At 46.6% G+C, this 22,506-nt stretch overlaps 1 protein-coding gene across 2 annotated transcripts in view; it reads right to left on the bottom strand.

Annotated features, from left to right (window-relative positions):
* The window catches only part of LOC130111413 (SH2 domain-containing adapter protein F-like), a 144,429-nt gene that overhangs the window by 109,750 nt on the left and 12,173 nt on the right, over window positions 1–22,506 (bottom strand). For both annotated transcript variants that reach the window (XM_056278595.1, XM_056278596.1), the window contains exon 2: window positions 5,573–5,705. In XM_056278595.1, the coding sequence (XP_056134570.1) occupies window positions 5,573–5,705 (133 nt within the window). The remainder of the gene's footprint in view (window positions 1–5,572; window positions 5,706–22,506) is intronic.

Here is a 22,506-nt window from a genome sequence, read left to right as displayed (position 1 = left end):
CAGCATGAAGGTCCCGGGTTCGAGCCCCCGGGGTAGTCCAACCTTGAGCAAAAACTGTAATATTTGAGTGAAACAAGTTTATTCCACTCAAACCATGTTGTGTGCAAATTGGCTCACCTCCATGTTAACGAGCGTTTTACTTTCCATCACGATAATCCATCCACCTGACAGGTGCGGCTTATCGAGATTCGGATCAAGCAGCGCCACCGTTGCAGAGGTGCACCATGTGTTGGGGCAATTAGAGAAGAAGAGCCTCCTCTTCGCATGCAGCGCGAGTCCTGGTCTCGGCAGTAGCGTGCACATGGCGACCAGCCTGCACGGTACTGTGTGGGTGTCCGGTGTGCTGATACTAACACAGTAAACAAAATGCTTGCGATGGCTGTTGGGTTATGATGTGGGTTTGGCTGAGCCTATGAACAAGTGCATTTAATCAACGGCCATTTAAATGCACACAGATGTTTGATTAAAATGGTCCATTGGCACGTCTTTCCTTCGCCATCATCGCCTCCTGTTTGAGTAGGATCATGCATGGCCTTGTGCAATATGGATCGCTGCATGATTCCTGCAGGCTGAAAGTGCCCTATTTTTGCAAGGCATGCATGATCACCAAATATGTCGACCAATGAGCACGTCTGAGATCCTCTAGAAAGACGTTCCTGCTCAGTCCAAAAAAGGCGGGAAAACATTCCCAAGCCACAATTCTTCCCACCCCCCCAAACTGTACTTGGCCAATTACCCCACTCCTTCGAACCGTCCCGGCTGCTGCTCCACCCTCCTCTGCCGATCCGGGTAGGGCTGCAGACTACCACATGCCTCCTCCGATACATGCCCCCCCCCCGAACAGGTGCCCCGACTGACCAGTGGAGGCGCTAGTGCGGCGACCAGGACACATACCCACATTCGGCTTCCCACCCACAGACGCGGCCAACTGTGTCTGTAGGGATGCCCGACCAAGCCGGCGTTAACACGGGGATTCGAACCAGTGATCCCCGTGTTGGTAGGCAATGGCATAGACTGCCATGTCACCTGGACACCCCCCCCCCACAAGCCACAATTCTATACAGAGGTGGAGCGTCCCATGAGGAAAAATGGGAACCCCACTAGACACCGACTAGTTTCGCAGTCTACGACCCTTCTTTACACGGTATGTGTGACTAAAGGATGCGTGTCTGTAACTGCAGCCACGTGAACTCTGCTGGCTTGTGACTAATGAACTGACACCCATCGAGTGACGTCCCAGCGAGAGCTTTGACATTTCTGAAATGGTTTCATGTTGCGTTTACATTTTTTTTTTAAATTCTGTACACTGAAATGCAAGACAGCAGAGCTGTAGGGCACAGTTACCACATGAATACCAAACAATAAAAAGTCACTCACTCGGGAGCCGGCTCACGAAATGCAAAAAAAGAAGAAGGCTCTCTGTGACATAAGGTTAAGAGGGCCACTGAGAGAGAGAAGAGAGACAGATCGACTCTAAGTGGGAGGCACGGAGACGAAGGCAGATAAAAAAGAGGAGAGAAGAAGCCAGTACTTATCTCCTGCTGATATGACTAAGTGCTGTGAGGACTTAAGGTTTTGGTATGACATCCGAGCTCGCGAGATAGAGAACACGGCACGCCAGCAGATATCGACATGTGTAAGAGCGTGTGGAAACGTGACCGACTGCGTGCAAAACTATGCGACGGGAGAAATCCAAGAGAACGGTAGCTCAGACAGATTCAATCTCGTGTCGAAACTTGAAGCTGCCTCAAATGCCTTTGCGGACATGCAAAACCCACGAGCAATAAACCGCCAGTAATAAAACGAAACACAAGTCTGATTTATTACAATCTCCTGCTTCTAATTAATTTGATACACTTTTTTACAAGAAACCATGATTCATACGGCTCGAAATTTTACAGGCCGGGACAAATTAAAGTCCATTTTATGTGGATGGGGATTAATACTTTTACAGAAAATATAAATTGGGCCGACGGTAGAATTAAAGACGTCCTCCGATGACGGAGGGTGAAAACGTTTCGGCTACGGGGGACAAGTTCGGCACGAGTCTGCACTTGCCCTCGCTACAGATATAAGCCTCGTTGATAACCGGAGAGGTTTAGACTCTGGTGTTGTTCACAGAGCAGGTCTTCGCAGAGACATGAGAGAAAATGTCCAGCGGCGGAGTAGAGGTAGAGGTAGAGAGAGAGAGAGGTAGAGGTAGAGAGAGAGAGAGCGAGAGAGAGAGGTAGAGAGGTAGAGAGAGAGAGAAAGAGAGACAAGTCTCTAGACTGACATGAGAGCCTAAGTCACTTCCTTTGCTGTAGTGCAGTGAGCCATGCAATGCTTCCGCTCTCCGTCTGTAGCCTCACTCACTTCCAAGAGGCAGTCCAGCACTGTTATAGCCCCTGACCCAGTCACTACTCTGCCCACTGACACAGACGCCGTGCGATGTTATTTGTGCACTGATATCATTAGCAATTATTGACAAGCCTTTTGAAGATAGCTCGGCATAAACTGTATTCTGCAAATGTGGAAATGCAGCCCCAACATGATGCAGGAGACTAATTTCGGCATCCGAGTACAATCAAGTAAAAATTAAATTTACAATTACAATCAAGAGCGTTAAGGCTGAAATCAGCTAATTTTTCTACACCCTGTGATGGACTGGCAGGCCTGTCCAGGGTGTCTCCCCGCCTGCCGCCCACTGCTGGGACAGGCTCCAGCAGCGTCCCGTGACCCTGAGTAGGACAGCCGGCTTGGATAATGGACGGATGGATGGATAACTTGTCATTCTATCCATCTGGACCACGGAGTCATCTTACATAATACTAACCGGTATCTCTATCGTGGTTGGAGACGCTCCAGTGAAATGTTCTGCCCGGGGTACGCCGAACGCTTTAGCAGGAACAAACACGGAGAGACTGAAATGTGATGATGATGTGACAACGTCTCTGTTGGGTAAACAACCACTATCACTGTGCAACAGCTTTTGCGATATACTGTGATTAAATCTATACCGCTTTAGACTGCTTGTGTTACCTTTGGTCCAAGGGTCCTATTTCTACAACAGTTATAAGTCTTTACCGCTGGGCTGACAGTAGAGGGGCGACAATAGCCAACACTACTTGTTTGTAGTCCAAAAAAAAAATCCGCCGCAACATGTGTATTTCTCACTGCCCCCTCCACCGAGCTGTACACTACACCTGAACACTGTCCTACTGTAATACTGATTGTCTGCCACAAGTAAATCGACCCAATGTCCTCATCCTTCAAATGGATCAAATAACTTATCGATGGGGAAGAGTTGCGGATTGCACCTTGAGAGTGTTCTAGACAAACACCAGCTATTCATAAGCTTTAACATGTAAATTAGATATTAACGCTATGATTAGGATATACTTGTGTTATATGGAATACATGATTATTCTGTTAAATAAAAATCCATTGAGGGGCTTCCGGGTAGCCTAGCGGTCTATTCCGTTGCCTACCAACACGGGGATCGCCGGTTCGAATCCCCATGTAGCCTCTGGCTTGGTTGAGCGTCCCTACAGAAACAATTGTCCGTGTCTGCGGGTGAGAAGCCGAATGCAGGTACTAGCACCTCCTCTGGTCGGTTGAGACGCCTGGGGGGGGGAATAGCGGGATCCTCCCACGTGCTATGTCCACCTGGTGAAACACTTCACTGTCAGGTGAAAAGAAGCAGCTGGCGACTCCACAAGTATCGGAGGAGACATGCGGTAGTCTGCAGCCCTCCTTGGATCGGCAGAGGGGGTGGAGCAGCGACCGGGATGGCTTGGAAGAGTGGGGTAATTGGCCAGGTACAATTGGGGAGAAAAAAAAAACGGGGGGGGGGGGCCCCAGAAAATAAATAAATAAATAAATAGATCAATTTAGCTATTAGTATGGTCTGTCTCATCTAGTCCCATATCGTCATCAATGAGGGGGGGGGGGAAATTAAGGAGTTTTCAATTAATTAATTTCCCACTCCTAAATACAAGCAATAATTCACAACCCATTATCTGATCATTTGCTTATGAAACTGTCATAGGTGGTTCATTCGGCACCGGGGAAACAAATCCTGGGATTATCATGAATATTAATAGGTTGGGAAAGCAGAACGAACTCAACCCCCCCACAGCCATTTATCAAACAGTTTTTGACAGCTCGGTCAAAACAGCCGAGGGATCAAGAACTGACAATCAATAGAATGAATAGTTTATGAGGACTTAGAGCGGCGAGCCTGAAAATAACAACAGCGACTGCAATTCACTGACAAGAACGAGGAGATCCTTGCCGCCGACTGAAGGCTCCATCACGGAAAACAAGAGCGAGCTGCCGGCAACCCCGCCGCTTGACAGCACAGCCTAAAGCGGAGCTGTCTCTCCGCTTAAATGAAATGTCTGGGCTGGGAAAATAATTTGTAACGACCGATGCCGTGAAAGATGGCTTCACCTTCGTGTTTTGTTTGTTTCTTTCTTTCTTTCTTTCTTTACAGTGTGCTACACCTGAGAGAAGTGATAAATCTCGAGTCTTGGCACCGAGCTCAGGCAAGAAGTGGGCTAGAGGTCAAACCGGGCAAGTCAGATGAAAACAAGAGATTGTCAAGAGGCCCATTAAAAGACAATTGCAGATTGTCGAGACATTCTGGTCCTCCCACTAGGGGAAGATGGAGCGTGCAATGGGGGAAAGGGGAATGAGCGAGTCAAATATAGCGCATACCTTGACCGGGGTCATCACATAAGAATCTTAATGCCAATTATCAATTATAATACTCTTATTCGCCCAGGTTCCAGAAAAAAGATACTGAACTTGGGTTTAAAATTCCCTCGGACAGACTTCATTCTCAATAAGCACTAGAATGATTTTTTTTTTTTTTTAGGAAGGGGCTACAGCGCCGACAAGATTTTCTGCTCAATATTCGTTACTCCTTTTTTTCTGTGTGAGCTTTGCCTTGTTTTTGTTTTTTGTTTTTTTTTCGGGGGGGGGGGCTGTTTGTTTTTTTCATTGCTGTGCTCACTGAAGCCACAGAATGAGTATGTTCTCAGTCAAAGTGTGCGGAGAATGTGGTTTGACCGAGTTCTTGTGCAAGCGAAGCCATTGTTATTTCCAAAAACGGTCTTCCTGAAAAACACAGTTGGTGGCTTTCTCGAAGTGCAGATAGTTCCAGCGGGAAAGATAAAAACATCCCTTTGCTTTATTGGACACATTTGGGTGAAGTTTATTTGCAAACGATTTCGGCTGCTGGTAGACTTTTCAGCGAACTAAACCACGTATTTACAAGTGTTTTGTCACCCTGCAAGCCACACACTCATTTCTGCCTCACGACATTTGTCTTGAGGAGCGATATTTGGCCAGTTCGGCATATTACTACTTTCCTGCCAGCAAATGACACTGCATATTAATTAACACTCCACTAAGACATTACATATATAACCATTGTAAAGGCAGAGACACATTACTGGTCAAATAACCTTTGACACCCATGATTAAGGTACATGGGGATGACATCACAAGAGGCGGCACAGTGACAGAAACTGGAGGCGTTCAGGGATTTTAGCACCAAAAGAGGGGACAGAAACTGTTGCTCTACCTGCCATCATCTTCTGGGCCTCATAAGGCTCCATGTAGCCGTCATTTTCAGTCGTCACCTTTTCCGTGCCGGTCTGAGTCCCACCGGCCTGCTCGGCATCGAACGGGTCAGCGTAGTCGTCCAGTATAATGAGCTGCAGCGGCAAAACAAGGGGAAGGTGAGAAGAGAGACAAAGGGACGGGAGGGAGGGGAAAAAAAACAGAAACAGGTGAATTCATTTTGCTGCACCCTTGAACACGACACGTGTAGGCATCAAAGGATGTACAAAGGTGACCCAGAACCATGTGCCATCCACACATCGCATCATCAAGCTGGGGGGGTGAAAGGGGAAACCCATAAATAACAATGCACCCCGCATGCCTCAAGACTCCACCACGTCGGTTCAGCTTTAGACTTGCAGCACACTCTCTGCTACCGCTGGTCTGCCTAATTATATGATACACAATTGACAGGGCCGCATTTCAAATGGAGAAGAGGTGACCGCAACTGCTAAACTTTCTTAAGAGAAACAATTTGGCAGATTTATGGCGCGCTGGCAGTGAGCCACGGCTAATTGCAGTCTTGCTCTTTTACTGAGCATTTTGTGCAGTAGACAGCAATTAAGTGGACATCCTGAGACCCAGAAAAAAAGGCTGAATCTTAAAGGGACAGGGTAATGATCCAATTCTGTGGTACCGTGGAGGAAAATTAATTTCTTTAAAATGATGCCTCTGCCTACAAAGATGCCATCAATTCAAATGCGAATACTTAAAACTTTCAAAGGATGTGTCTGGATCATCTGTACTATTGTATATCAGATTAAAAGGGAGGTTTAAATGAAGGGATTTGGCCCCCGGTTGATAGTGGCAATGAAAATGGACTTCATTCTCAGTTGGACCGCCAGAGGCTTTCTACTGCTGCCAATCACTTGGCCCGGAAGAGAGACAGGTGGACTGGTTGAGCAGGGTGCTGCAGGTTGCACGATTGGGAAACATGTTAATAAAAGGGCTTCCTTGAAAAACCCCATGAATGGGATATGCACATGCACACACATACACACACACACAAGGAAATGTGTCTTTGTTTGGATGCAAACGCACACAGGCTTGACTGGCACTACACCCTATGAGTCATATGTTAGCGACAGGAAGGGATTCGGTCTCATTATGTAGGGAACTCATCATTCATCTAGTGGACGGGGCGAAGTAGACTGGGGGCGAGCCAAGCCTCATGCCCGCCCCACTGTGCCTCCACCTAGCCAACTTTCTTTCAGAACAACCACGGTCCATCTTTGGACCACAGCTCATGTTTCCCAGAAACAAACCCTACAGAGGCCACCCCTAAGATGGTCACGGACACACACACACACACACACACACACACACACACACACACACACACACACACACACACACACACACACACACACACACACACACACACACACACACACACACACACCTGCCGATTCTCAGGGAAGCAAGTGGAAATTGGTTAACGGTAAAATCCTTCATGCAAATGCAAACAAAAGGGCAGCCCTGCTTCCAAAACACAAAAATACAAAAATACAAAACACAGGAGTGGAACTGGAACCTTATGACAAGTCCCTTTACACAAGGGACAGGAACAACTATTGCTCGTTTTCAATCTCCAACTTAAATTCTTCAATGATGTATGTAAATATACCTCAATTTTATATGGTCAAATAAATCACAGATCGGGCCTTTAAATTGGGTGCGATTTCAACTGGGATAGAAAGCGATGCTTTTTTTTATAGCCCCGGTGTGGGGTGTCATTTTACACAGCCGTGCAACTTGCAAGAATTATACGCAGGAGAGTTTTTCAGAAAGTTCACATGGGATGATTTGTAAGGCACTCACAGTGTCACATAAAAATGCCGGTACGTAGGTAGGTATATTCTTGCATAGGCCATCATGTTACACGGATTAGGCACTCTATACTTATACATGGATTCAGCAATAATACGAGAGGAGAAAAGCATCATGGATGTGTTTCGTATCAGCTACTGTGTATAAAATCCACTTTCCCCTATTCCATTGCCATCTGTTTTCGGGAAACCAACTTTGAAAATGAAAATTACTTTTTTTTTTCTTTCTTTTTTTTCATGCCACAACATAATTATGGGCTCCCTCCACTGTTTTGCCTCCGTGAATTTAAACAAGGAAAAATCCAATTCAAACACTTTGTTGGTTTGTTTTTGCACCACAAATATGATGTGTGTCTTGCTCACGACTTAAATTAAATCCAGCCACTTAGATTGGCAATGTTCCTGACTGTCCCAGACAGCCATGAGTATTACAGCCTCAGTATTCATCATTTCCTCCCCATCTCACGCCTCGTTGCAAAGAAACTCGGCCATTAGTAACATTACTGTGCCAATCTTAACAGATACAGTCACTGCCCTCGCAGTCCAAACCTGATTATAAGAAACCTTGACAAAATAAACTTATGAATCACTAAAATGACAGGGAAGAAGGGCAGCGGCCATCTGTCTGTGGTCAACCGACAGTGGCAGAGTTGTTCTAAGTTACAGACCACTCTCTACGATATGACCGTTTCAAATTCCTTTATTTATCCCTGGTATGGATTTGCTAAACATGCATGCTCTTGTTGGCAGTCCTGCTTCACAGCCATACAGGTGCACACAGTCACCCCTGGACCTGTCTGGAGTAACTACGGTCGGTTCCTCTTAAGCCACCGAGGGCCTTCACTGGAGCAACCGAGGGTTAAATGCCTTGCACAAGGGAACCTTGGTGGTAATTGTTTAAGGAATGGAAAGTGTGACTCATTCAACTTCCCGAGCCAGGGTTTCCGTGTTGCTCTGGGGTTTCAAACCTCCAGGTCAATTTACAGTTTACACTGAAGACATTTTAGCGAGGGTGGCACGGTGGCCCAGTGGTTAGCGCTGTTGCCTCACAACAAGAAGGTCCTAGGTTCGAACTCCAGGGTTGTCCAACCTTGGGGGTCGTCCCAGGTCGTCCTCTGTGTGGAGTTTGCATGTTCTCCCCGTCTCTGTGTGGGTTTTCTGCAGGTGCTCTGGTTTCCTCCCACAGTCCAAAAACATGTAGGTCAGGTGAATTGGACTTACTAAATAGTCCCTAGGTGTGAACGTGTCTGCCCTGAGATGGACTGGTGACCTGTCCGGGGTGTTTACCCGCTTTCCGCCCTATGACCGCTGGCTGGGATAGGCTCCAGCATCTCGTGACCCTAATTAGGATAAGCAGCTGGGAAAATGGATGGATGGATATTTTAGCTATACCCTTACCTAGAACTACTTTCAATGAGCTTGCAGGACAATCATCACAAAAAAAGTTTTTTGTTTTTTTTTATCCATTTGATGCAGTCTATGTTTTTCTCAGTCTCAAACTATAGCTTGCATGATAATAAAAGTTAATTTGCGATGGTACAATAGCCAGTATTGCATTTTTTGTGTTGACTGCTATGTCGGTTATGCACTGTGTATTTCCTAAGCTTCTTGTGTATGGTTACCTTCAGCGTGCAATCAGGCAAGCCAATGATTTGTTTTGCCCACATGTAGGCCCATCTACTACAAGGTTTCCCTCAAGCTTTTGCAGCACTGACGCCTCGGACAAATTTCTTCTTCCATCGCTAACGAGCTGAAGGCAGTTGGAACAGATCCCGGATCAGATCACAGGACACATCTTTGCATCCTTGTTTACATAAGTGTTAATGTGGTGCAAGTAAAAAAGTTGGGTATGACATGACGTTGTGTGATCTCATCAGAGGGAGCAACATCTTGAATACCAGATCCCGCGACAGCCTTGTCATCAGCAGCTATCTTGTCATTTATTCATTTCGCGATTTGGAAAATCGGTGCAGCAAGGTCGGCAAAAGGTGCTTGACTGCTGTTGCACACTTTTTAAAACCATCCGGAAAAGCACGAAGTTACATAAAACACAATCAGATTTTGGTTAATTTTATCTTGCACCTATCTACGATGCTTCCCAACCAAGAAAATTAAAATGTCAAAAACACCCTTGGAAATGCCCATCTTTTAGAGTGCTATTTTCCCACACAAGTCCTACCTGCAGGCGACTGAGCAGTGCACTGTAAACCTTTAAAGCTTTATAATGTGTTACAAACTACGCAATAAATCATATTCCCATACCACCATACTGTTCCTAATCTCTGCCTTATTGTGGGATGTATGGGGCCCTCCGTCATACAGCTGGGGTCCGCCGTTCTTGGCAATCCAGCTCACAACAAGTTGCACAACAGCAGCATTTAACACCAAACCAGCGACACCCACTATCTGCTACAGACATGCTCCAAGTTTGTGACAGAAGACAGGAGGAGGGACAGCTTCAACAAAGCTTTTAATTATTTGGTTTTTTGACAGTATAGACAAGCAGCTGATTGGATAATCACAAGGTTGGACATACTGTCTCTATATTCATTTTACACAAATGCAAAATCTAAATGATCATATTGGGTCACGGTATAGAAGAGCTGATCAGATTCAATGAAAAATAAGATTTAATCTTTTTTCAGCAATTTCTTTTTTTGGATTCCCCCCCCTTTTTCTCCCTAATTGTATACAGCCAATTACCCCACTCTTCCGAGCTGTCCCGGTCGCTGCTCCACCCCCTCTGCCGATCCGGGGAGGACTGCAGACTACCACACGCCTCCTCCGATACATGTGGAGTCACCAGCCGCTTCTCTTCACCTGACAGTGAGGAGTTTCACCAGGGGGACGTAGCGCATGGGAGGATCACGCTATTCTCCCCAGTTCCCCAAACAGGTGCCCCGACCGGCCAGAGGAGGTGCTAGTGTGCAGTGACCAGGACACACACCCACAACCGGCTTCCCACTCACAGACACGGCCCATTGTGTCTGTGGGGGCGCCCGACCAAGCTGAAGGGAACAAGGGGATTCGAACCGGAGATCCCTGTGTTGGCAGGCAACGGACTAAATCTTGACTGAAGTTCCCTCATCATGCTTCTGATTGCAGCAATGCTGGGATTGTGCTTACAGTTGCTTTCAGCACTGCAAACAGCTGTATGCTAATTACGCCCCCTGTGCCCACACATTTTTTTTAGATTAGGTTGCACAGCCTTGTCATTTAATAGCCAGCAAGACAGAAAAACAGATTAACACATTACAGGCCTGTGTATATTTAGCCCTGGTCTTGGTTTTTAGTCATTTTTTTGTAGCGCAGGGTAGTGAAAGCTCTGTACGGCACCTGGTGGTGTTTCCACTCCAAAGGGCCGGAGGACAACCCCGTTTTCCTCATTAGCACAGCATAGTGCAAACTGCGTTTGTGGAGATTTACTTGCTCAAGTCAACTAGTCATCATGTCTCGTAACACTACACGTGCTGTTCATAAGGAAACAACATGGGTTTTAATCCGTGGCACTTGAGATGGCTTTATTCGCTGGTTGTGTTGTTGTTGGGTCGTTCAAACCTTCACCAAACACCGACAGAATTAACCGATGAAATTTTATGACAGCGACTCCCCCCTCCACAAAGTCATCACCGATACATTTTGGGGCCGTTTAGAAATCTATAAATCATGTTCACAACCTGGCTCTTCAACATTTAAGCAGTACAAAAACCACAAACCGGTTTTAAAGCCTAACAGAGAAACTAGCTAGGATATCAACACGTTTTCAAGCTGCTCCCCGATTCTGCAATTCATGAGACTTTAACCTGGACTAACGATAAATTATTCAAAATGTATTACATGCGTCGGAAAATATGAAGGGGTGGGATAGACAGGCGTGGGTCCGATGTATAATTTACCTTATTTCTCCTTCCAAAAAGCCCGCAGGCACTTTTTCAGCACCATTCACTCAATCATTCATACTTGTAGAAACCTGGAAGTTACCCGGAAAAAACAAAATCTTTAAATGCTGGCAACTGATGCACTCAGTCGGGACAGTTGGAGTTAAATGCCTTGCCCAAAAGCACCTCGGCAGTTGTTACTGAGGAAGTACAGTGCGCTTAAGGCACTTTCCCCTGAATCTGAACTGCCAGCCTGCCTGCCTCTCTAGACTACCAGTGCTCGATTCTTGAGGCCAGGCTGGAGTATGGGTAAAGTAGGTGGTTCATATTCCCCAAACTGTTCCCGCATGTCCCTCCTCCTCCTCCCTGTCCCACTGCACTAATGACTACTTGACAGCAGGAGGAGCATGGGGATGCGGAGGGAGGGCTGCTGAAGAGTGGGGGTGCTGCCTGGGGACACACCATCTGCCTTCTGGCATGCCAGGGTGTGTCAGGATTGCAGCCAAGCCACACTTGTCATGAAAGTCAAATTCCCCAAGCGTTCACAACACTGCAGCGCTTCAGTATATTAGGTCTTTTCTAAGCAGGGATGTAAGCCTTAAAGCTCTCACAAAGCCACCTCATGGGCTTAGGGCATTTCCCCGATGGACGCTGGGCATGTCACAGGCCGATGGCATAGATGGAGAACCAACTCAATACCATTAAGCTCTGCACTGAGGCTCCAGGTTGACCGTGTTTTAAGCCCGCGACTGCATAGGCAGCTTTTAATGGTGAGGGAAATAGTTCTTGACTGCTTAAAATGCACTGCAGATCTCGGGGAATGAAGCTGGTTTCAAATCAGTGGAAGCAGAGGGCGAACATTAGTGAATGAGGGAGACTATCACAGGCACCTGCCACTTTGGCTCAGCATTCTTCAGCTTCTGGAGCTTCTAGGATTACAATTCAATTGGGCTTCCAGTCATCCATTAGAAGTGAGAAAATAGTATGGGCTGCAATTTGCCTGTTCCACTCCTAATGGAGAAAGAATGGATCTAGTAACATGTCATACCATCACAAGTAAACATGAGTTTCCCACAAAAAAAAAAGAAGGCATTAGTCGTAATTTGATTTTAATTTAATTTGAGTGGCACAGTGGCCCAGTGGTTAGCACTGTTGCCTCACAAGCAAGACGGTCCTGGGTTCGAACCCCTGGTCAACTCAGGTCCTTTCTGTGTGGAGTTTGCATGTTCTCCCCGTGTCTGCGTGGGTTTCCGCCGGGTGCTCCGGTTTCCTCCAACCATCAAAAAGACATGCATGTCAGGGTTAATACTCCTGTCTGTGCCCCTGAGCAAGGCAACGGAAAGAAGAACTGGAATTGGTCCCCGGGTGCTGCAGCTGCCCACTGCTCCTATATTATAGGATGGGTTAAATGCAGAGAACAAATTACATTGTAACAGTACAACTGTACAATGACAAAAAATAAAGTGGCTTCTTTTAATTTGATTGCATCGTTGAAGTAAACAGCCTCCTGTATATAATTACTTCCCTTGCATGAGAATATGAAGTATTCAGTGTAACTCGGGGGTTGGACTTCTCAAACCAGGAACTTTGCAAACTAAATGTGTCACACCACGCAATGACCACTGCCTGGTGCGTCCAAAGGACACCCACAGACATACAGACTGATGATAATACCCACCAGGTTCAGCATCAGGCCCCTAAGAGGCCCTCAGCATGACAGCAGACAGAAATGTGATATAAATGTCATGGCTGGTCCAGGAAGGATTGAGGGCGTCAGGGGCCAGTGAGGGATAATGCTCCTCTGAGACCACCAGAAAAGCCAGCAAACAGTGGAATGAGGGAGGAATAGGGGAGAAGAAAAAAAAAAGGAGGACTGACGTGCGTGATTTATGTCTCACGCCATGGGGGATTTCAGCCACTGATAACCTAATACGACTCAGTGCTTAGAAGCTCGATTGCATTAGACGTTTCAAAGGATTGTTTTTATTGCTGTTGCGGTATTATTCTTTGGGAGGGCAAAAAGAAAATGCTGCAAAGGCATGAAATGGGATCAGCTTTAAAGGACACCGAGGAGGTGAAGGAACACGCAGAAAATGAGATGAGATAATCAAGACTATATATTGCATCTTTCAATTTCCTTTAACAAACTACCCGGAGTATTGCGTGCCATGCATATGTTTACCTTCCTTTTAGAGGGACAAACATTCACCTCTAATTCAAATGCTGCAAGTACTCGGTCCTTGACGTGCCACAGTTGATAGCACTGCCACCTTATCTTAGCCGACAAACACGGGACGAATGCTGGGTCTCAATCATCTGAAGAGAACTTGGCAAGAACACCTTGGCGAGATTTGTTTTTGTCTCGACAATTTATTCAAGTAGAACCAATCACACCCTTTCTGTTTACATAATGCACTTACATCAATAGGAGAGTTTCAGGAGTCTGCAAACCAAGTGCCAGCCTCTTCAAATGTGACTGAGAGCGCATCATCAACGCTGGGAACTGCTGGACTGTATGGCTTTCAAACAGACAGTAAGGCAGATGAAGAGCTGGCTCCGGCTAAAAATGAGAATTTGATGCATGAGCACCTTTTCCCACAATGCAACCCGGACATTAATGCAAATTTTATTGAATTATTTCCTAAAAGGCACATTTGCTGCAGGAATATTCAGCCTGGGACTCAGTAGATTTGGAAGAACAATGTGCTTCCACCCAATTACCTAATACACTGAAATTTCCCTTGAACTATGCCTGCTGCAAAGATGCTTTTGTTTTTACTCAGTCGGTCCAAAACAATCACAGCTTAAGCACCAGAACGAGTAGCAAGTGCCTCTTGTAAGATAAATATAATCATGTTTATTTGCAGATTAATTAATTCACTGACTCCTAACTGGACTTGCTATAAAACTCAGCATTCCTATCTTAAAACAATAACACTATCCTGGTAAGTCAGCAAAAGAAGAACATGAGTATTGGCTTATTTATATACTGATATTGCAAGCCAGAAAAAAGAAAAACACAGGATTTCAACATTTAAATGACTCAGAAATGCATTGGGAAAAAGTAATGTGAAAATTTGCACCTTTCCCCTGTTTTTCCCCTGTAAACCGCTTTTTTAAATGTAAGTACACTTGGGCTTTTATGTGTTTTAAAGATTACATTTCGCACCTCCCTTGGCACACGGATGTGCTCGGCCATGAGTTTCACATATGTCTACCTCCCAAGCATCTGCTTTGTTCAAAGTGCAGCTTACTTCCTCTCCATGTCGACTTATTTATTACACCATCTCCTTCAGGATTCAGGCCACATAAAACATTAGTTCTTCAGATCCCTGCACTTTTGCCCATGTGCGCCGGCTTTCACGCGGCAGCTGGCCTAAAGCCGGTTCTTACGGCAAGAGTGATTTAGCCTGTCATTGATCACTGGTTGCTTGGTAATGCTTCCAGATGCAGCGACAGTGTCACTGATACTGTGCAAAAACGCTTTGGTGCCAAGTGGGAAAAACATCAGAGCTGCATGATGTAGCCGAGCGAAAATAGCACTTGTATTTACTGTTGAAAGAAAGGGGACACATTACGTGCTGCAGGACGGCACCCCACCCTCCCCTCCCCTCCCCTCCCCTTAACAACAGTGGGTGGGTGACAGTGTCTTGCAAGCCTGTATGGTGGTATTTAAACACTTCTTATTGAGGCTATAAATTAATAGTCTAGGTTGCAGGAGTTCAGTTCACTACACAGGTACAACAACACACACGTGCAAATACACATGTACACACACCTTTCTAATGAAATTGGATCCACATATATTTGCCTACTTATGTTCCCAATGATGAATTCCCAGGAACTGTACATGCAATGTGTAAACAAAGTCCACACCTGCAAGGCAGCTACAGCTGTAACACTTCATCACGCTTTCAACTGTGTTCCGATTCTGTGTCTTCTTACCATAGGCCGCGGAACCGGTATGGCCAGTAGGGCCGTGGCCATACCTACTTTGGCGTGCATCAAACATAATCATGTGTAAAAATTCAAATCGCAAATACGTTACATTCTTAATGTATTGCACTTTTGCGCACTTCCCGGGCTAGTTTCCACCAGCTGTAAGCCTACGTACAGTACGTAGCCTATCACAAGCAACAAACTCTGTTTCCTAATGATTGATTGGTTATTTGTATCACGTGAGCTTAGCGTCACACGGACGTGAATTTCACAGAACAAAATACCAGCGCTCTATGTAAGTAGACTAACTGCTAGCGTGTTCGCTAAACTTTAAACAATAGTGACGTTAACATGAATGATGAAGCATCGAAAAATAACTGATTTCTTCGGGTCAAAGTTAACCAAGGTAGCTGAGACAACCACCGTCACTCCAGCCCACAATGAGCCCTCTGAGGAACCAGAAGTAGAATGTCTAACTGTCGCTGCTCCAACTAGCCCCTCTGCCGCTACCCTCAACGTTATGAGCCTATCGCCAGATGTACACAGGCTGTTGAAATTGTTTTATACAATTCCCGTGTCAACTGCCAGCGCCGAGAGGTCTTTCTCAACCCTTCGTTGTATGAGGACTTATCTAAGGTCAACAATGACTCAAAGGAGACTCAATGACTTGATGTGCAGCCACACACACAGGGATGCTTTGGCCAATGTGGATGGTCTCGCCATTGCCAGTGACTTCATCCAGCACGAGAGACGGAGGAACTTCTCTGGGAACGTTTAAGATGGGGTAGTGAGCGTTGACGTTTTTTAATCCTATGCAACTGGACTTGACGTGTCAAATGATTTATGCTTTATAATCATACTGATTATACTATTTGATTTTGACTCAAGTGTAGGCTATAATCAGGACAAATAAAAACAGCAATAATAAATAATAATAAATAAAGTTATGCGTTACGAGTGTGGCTTGGGGGGGGGCGTCACGTCATTCTTGGCCCTACCCATTCGAAATGCGTTCCGCGGCCTATGCTTCTTACCGAAAACCCTTAATAACTTTGGTTCTTGGCGCCCGGGTAGTGTAGCGGTCTATTCTGTTGCCTACCAACATGGGGATCGCCGGTTCGAATCCCCGTGTTACCGCCGGCTTGTTCAGGCGTCCTTACAGACACAATTGCTTGTGTGGGTATGTGTCCTGGTCACTGCACTAGCGCCTCCTCTGGTCGTTCGGGGCACCTGTTAGGAGGGGGAGGGGGAACTGGGGGGAATAGCATGATCCTCCCGCACGCTACGTCCCCCTGGAGAAACTCCTCACTGTCAGGTGAAAAGAAGTGGCTGGCGACTCCACATGTATGGTGTAATGATCTGTGCCCTCTGGCTATGTTAACTTATAACATTAATAAAGCAAGAACGACTTCTCTCGTGCTGGGTGTTTATTCACCGACCGGATTCCGACTGACGTTGTTACGTACATCACGTGACTTTGTTGTGGCGCTACGGAAAGCCGTAAGGGACATTAGCAAATCAAATATTACTAGCAAATATTACATCTCCCTTTTTCTGAAAAGTGCTGCTTTCTCTGCAGAGATACAGACCACGTTGAGCACGTTTATAAGCGAATACAATCTTAATAAGAAAGAATATGAAAATGGAACTCTTATATAACTGGACTGCAACAAAGTAGTGTAAAACATTTCCTTCCCTGTCTAAATGTGACACCGTAATAACATTTCATCTTTTTTTTTTTTAACATTCATAAGTCAAGGATTTGTCTTGGTTTGACCGTGCGACCTGACCTCGTGGTGTAACCAGGCTGTGTGTCTGGTTGTCGCTGATTGTTCGTGTCTGGAGGTTCAGCATGCTCTTGCTGATGGGCTTGTGTGTTGTTGTTAGCGCTGGTAACAGTCTGCTGTGAAGTGTGTGTGTGTGTAGTGTGAGTGTTCACTCTGCTTTGTCGCAGGTGTTGACGGTTGCGTTGGTAGATCTGACCTTCTTTGGTTTGGATGTGGTAGCTCCTGTCTGTGTTCGCTGGTCTTTCCACAGTTGCAGGTCTCCAGGATCCATCCTCCTGCCGGAAGCGGATTGGTGTGCCTGCGGGCAGGTGGGGCAGAGGTTTGGCTGTTCGGTTGTAGTATGCCTGCTGGCGCTGTTGACATACCTCTCTCCTTTTGTGAACATCCTCCTGACTGGCGATCTGTGGCTGCAGGTGTTTTGCTGTTGATGGGAGAATGGACCGCAGCCTCCGACTCATCAGTAGCTGTGCCGGTGATTTCAGGTTGTCCACCGGTGTGTTGCGATACTCCAGTAAGCTCATGTAGGGGTCTTTGTTCTCAGCTTTGGCTTTGTCCAGGATGCGTTTGGCCGTCTGGACAGTCTTCTCGGAGAGGCCGTTGCTCTGTGGGTAGTGGGGGCTTGTGGTGGTGTGTGAGAAACCCCATGTCTGTGAGAAGTTGCGGAACTCACCAGAGCTGTAGCACGGACCGTTGTCGCTGATGATAGTCTCGGGGATTCCGTGTCGAGCCATTGCTGCTTTCAGCTTCATGATGACGGCAGATGAGGTGCAGCTGTAAAGTCTTTCTAGCTCGAAGAATCTGGAGTAGTAGTCCACAGTGACTATGAAGTCCTGTGAGTTCCATGTGAATAGGTCTGTGCCTATCACTTGCCACGGCCGCTCGGGTATGGCGTGTGACATCATTGGTTCCTTTGCATTTGCGCTGCGCCGTTCTTGGCATATGCTGCAGTCTGCTACCGCATCCTCGATCTGTTTCCCCATGCCAGGCCAGAACAGTAAGTCTCTTGCTCGGCATTTGCTTTTTTCCACGCCAAGGTGGCTGGCATGGATGCGCTGTATCATGTCCTTGCGAAGCTTTTGGGGGACAATGATTCTCTCACCTTTGAACAGGATACCGTCCATTTCTGAGATTTCTGCTCTGTGGTTCCAGTATTCCTGGATGCTGGGCGGGCACTTTTTCTTTGTGTCTGGCCAGCCAGTGAGTGTGGCTCGTCTGAGTGCGGTGAGCTGTGGATCTTGCGCTGTTTCCTGCTTGATTTCTGTGAGTCTTGTGTCGCTCACAGGGATGTTGCTGAGGACTGTGTGCACTTGGGCCTCCATCCCTTCCTGTAGGTCACTGTCGTGGTGTTCTATTGACTTGCGTGACAGTGTGTCGGCCACCGGTATGTCCTTACCGGGGCGGTGGATGATTTGGATGTCGTATTTTTGGAGCGCCAGGATCATCCGTTGCAGCCGGGGTGGTGCTGCTGCCAGTGGCTTTTTTAGTATTGCCTCCAGAGGCTTGTGGTCTGACTCCACAATCACTTTTCGTCCATACATGTACTCGTGGAACCTCTTGCAGCCGAAGACCACAGCATAGAGCTCCTTCTCTATCTGTGCGTAGTTTTCTTCAGTGCTGTTGAGTGACTTGGACGCATAGGCAATTGGTTTGCCATCTTGGAGCATGACAGCCCCAAGGCCACTTTTGGATGCATCCACTTGGAGTCGCAGCTCTTTCTGCGGGTCGAAATATGAGAGTACTGGACCTGGGTGCTGTGTAATGAGATTCTTCATCTCTTGGAACGCCTTGTCGTGGACTGCATCCCACACAAACTCACTGTCCTGTTTCAGAAGCTGTCTGAGGGGTGAGTTTATCTGTGAGAGGTGTGGAGCAAATCTGGCGAGGTAGTTGATCATGCCGAGGACTGTCTCCAGCTCTGCTTTGTTCTGTGGGGGTTGCATGTCCTTGACCGCCTTCACCTTGTGTGGGTCTGGTTTGATGCCTTCGTGTGAGAGCGTGTGGCCGAAGTAGCTTACCTCGGACACGCATATGTGACACTTGTCGGGGTTGAGCCGCACCCCTCGCTCCCTTGTGCGCTTCAGCATCGCTCTGAGACGCTGGTCATGTTCCTCTTTAGTCTTGCCGAACACTAGTATGTCGTCCACTATGGCCGTCACACCGTCCAATCCTTCATATGTTTCATCCACGCGTCTCTGGAACTCGTCTTGAGCGGACACGATTCCGAATGGCAGTCTGAGGAAACGATACCTGCCAAACACTGTGTTAAATGTCGTCAACATTGAGGATTCAGTGCTCAGTTTGATGGCCCAATAGCCTGACCGCGCGTCTAACACGCTAAAGTACTCAGCTCCAGCGAGCTTTGTGGTGGCGTCCTCCAGCGTGGGGAGGGGGTAGTGAGGTCGTTGTATCACTTTGTTAAGAGCTCTGGGGTCTAAACACACTCTAAGTTTGCCTGTCTTTGGCTTCTCAACAATGACGAGTGCGTTCACCCATTCTGTGGGTTCTGTTACCTTACAGATTATGCCGCCTTTCTCCATGCTGTCAAGCTCGTCCCTCAGTTTGCTGCGTAGGGCGATGGGGATTCTGCGTGGCGGGCAGACGACCGGCGTTGCATCTGGTGTGACGCGGAAGGTGCACTCGCCTGGGAACTCTCCTATTCCCTGGAAAACATCTGCATACTCATCCATTATGCTCTGTGATGTGACATTGTTTTCCTCGCTCACAGCCATCACTATTTTTACCAAGTTTAGGTCACGGCATGTTTTCATTGCCATGACTGGTGGGGCGTTTGTGTCAATGACGTAAAAGTCCAGCATCATTGCATTGTCTCTGTACTTACATTTGAGTTTGCATGTGCCTTTCACGCTCAGCGCGCCTCCTCCATATTCAGTGAGTCTGTGTATTGCTGGTTTCAGTGTCACATTTTTGAACAGCGCCTGGAACAGGTTGGTGGGAATAGTATTGGCCTGTGCCCCAGTGTCTAGTTTAAACTTTACCTTCTGTGGAGGTGTGCCAATTCCAACCTCTACGTAAGCCTGCTCGTTGCTTTTTCCGTTGTTCTCTATTGAGATGCAGTCTATGTACAGCTCTGTCTGTTCTCCCACAGCGGTGCTCTCCACTGTAATGTTGTCGAAGTACAGTTCTTCCTGCTCTCTGTCAGTGGTGTACTCTTCTGGGTTCTCTCCGACGGCATGTACTGTGCCGCGGTAGTACTTTGTCTGTCCCTGGGAGCTAGACTTGCATACTTTAGCAAAATGATTGAGCTTCTTGCATTTAATGCATTGTTTACCCTTAGCTGGGCAAGTGGCTTTAGCGCCGTGTAGCCCTCCACAATAGCTACACGCCCTGGCGGCGGTGCTAACGTCCCTTTGTCTGAAGTTAGCGTTAGCTGCTTTGGGTGCGTTCGGTTTGTAAGTCTTTCTGCCTATTGCGTGCACCGTTTCATGTGTGCTGCCCTGGCCCATAAACGTTAGCTGTTGCTTTGCTAGCTCGTGTGAGCGGGCTACATCTATGGCTTTTTCTAGCGTTAGCTCAGCTCCCTGGCTAAGTAGCTTTTCTCTCACTCTGGGTGAGTTAGTGGCAAACACGATGCGGTCCCTGACCATCTCGTCGGCATTTGGGTAGCCACAGTCTTTGACTAGGAGCTTTAGCTCAGTTATAAATTGTTCTAAGGATTCACTCTCTCCCTGCATCTTTTCATGAAATTTATATCTGGCATAAATCGGGTTTGCTTTGGGGGTGATGTACTCAGTGTACTTATCGTAGTACGTTTCTAGCTTCTTGGCTTGTTCTCCGCTGAGTGTCCAAGTGTTGTGCACATCGCGCCCTTTTTCCCCTATCCAGAGCAGGAGGTAGCTGCATTTCTCCTCTTCATTCTTCCCGCGCAGGGGGCCCGTGAACATTAGCTCCGTTGTTTGTCGAAATCGTCTCCATGCTTCAGGTAAGTTCGCCGATTCCCAGTCCATCCGTGGAGCTGGAACGCCGTACGAATCCATATTGGGTATTTAAACTCCGCTACTCTGACACCATGTAATGATCTGTGCCCTCTGGCTATGTTAACTTATAACATTAATAAAGCAAGAACGACTTCTCTCGTGCTGGGTGTTTATTCACCGACCGGATTCCGACTGACGTTGTTACGTACATCACGTGACTTTGTTGTGGCGCTACGGAAAGCCGTAAGGGACATTAGCAAATCAAATATTACTAGCAAATATTACATATGGGAGGAGACATGTGGTGATCTGCAACCCCCCCCCCCGGATCAGCAGAGGGGGTGGAGCAGCGACTGGAACGGCTAATAAAATAGGGTAATTGGCCAAGTACAATTGAGGAGAAAAAGGGGTAAAAATAAAACATAAACTAGTTTGGTTCTTCAACATACATCTGTCTCTTATAATAGCCTGGGAGATCTACACATTACCACGGATAAAAACTCGCTGCAAATACAGCCCTGCTGGCAGCGGAACTGCACACAGAACCACTGAGACACAGATCATACGTCCTTGATATAATCTTAACATTAACAAAGGAGAAAGCATATATCTTTATGCATGCTCGATAATCCAGGTAAGGAAATCACAGGAAGTTGAATCAGTTCATCTGGACACGTTTATTGAGAGAAACGCTTCATCACTCATGGGTCACTTAGATGAGTGATGACACGTTTCTCTCAATAAAAGTTGTGTCTAGATGAACTGATTCAGCTCTCTGTGAGAATGCATGTAGATATACCAGTACCAACCAACTGGAGCTAACTAGCACTATCGATGATAAAAACTGGTTGACCGTCGACTCCCAGCTTGGATGCTGAAGCAGTCACAGCAGAACGAAGCGGTTCTTAAGTGGTTCTTAAGCCTCCCATGATAAATGCTGTGCCCACAGCAACTCCACAATGTTCAGCTATAAATCCCATCATCCAAGGGGAACCTTATAAACCACTGATCATCCTCACATTTAACTACGGTGTATGTAAATTAACCTCACATCTCACCTACGCCTCGGCTTACATTTACTGCATAACAGCTCGTCCAAAAACATCTAATCTCACTGTTGATCGCAGCAAGGTTCATGGAAAGGAGAAACCACAAATGTGTCATTCCCCCCCCCACCACCACCACAAAATTTAATTGGTTCAACCTATTTGTGATGTTCAACTAAAAAGAATTAAGTCAGAGAACGTGCACATGTTTGGATCACTACCGAGTCTGACTCAGAATGAAATTCGAGGGAAGAAGTGGGTGTTATGGGTTCTGAACGATAATAGAAGTGATCTTACTTCAAATTTACTCTTTCCAAACCTAAATGGCACATGCGTAGGCAGTAAATCACCAAAGCTAGAGACGCAGATGCAATGCAAACTAGAAGCTAGAGACTAGAAGCTAGAGATGCAATGCATACTGTACAGACTTTTACAGGTGCTCTCACCCAACCATTTCTTTCTATCATTTAATTTTCACTTTA

This window comes from Lampris incognitus, chromosome 4 (genome assembly GCF_029633865.1).
Source record: "Lampris incognitus isolate fLamInc1 chromosome 4, fLamInc1.hap2, whole genome shotgun sequence".
NCBI lineage: Eukaryota > Metazoa > Chordata > Actinopteri > Lampriformes > Lampridae > Lampris > Lampris incognitus.
The sequence above is the reverse complement of the archived record's forward strand: the minus strand, read 5'-3'. Positions and strand labels throughout refer to the sequence as shown.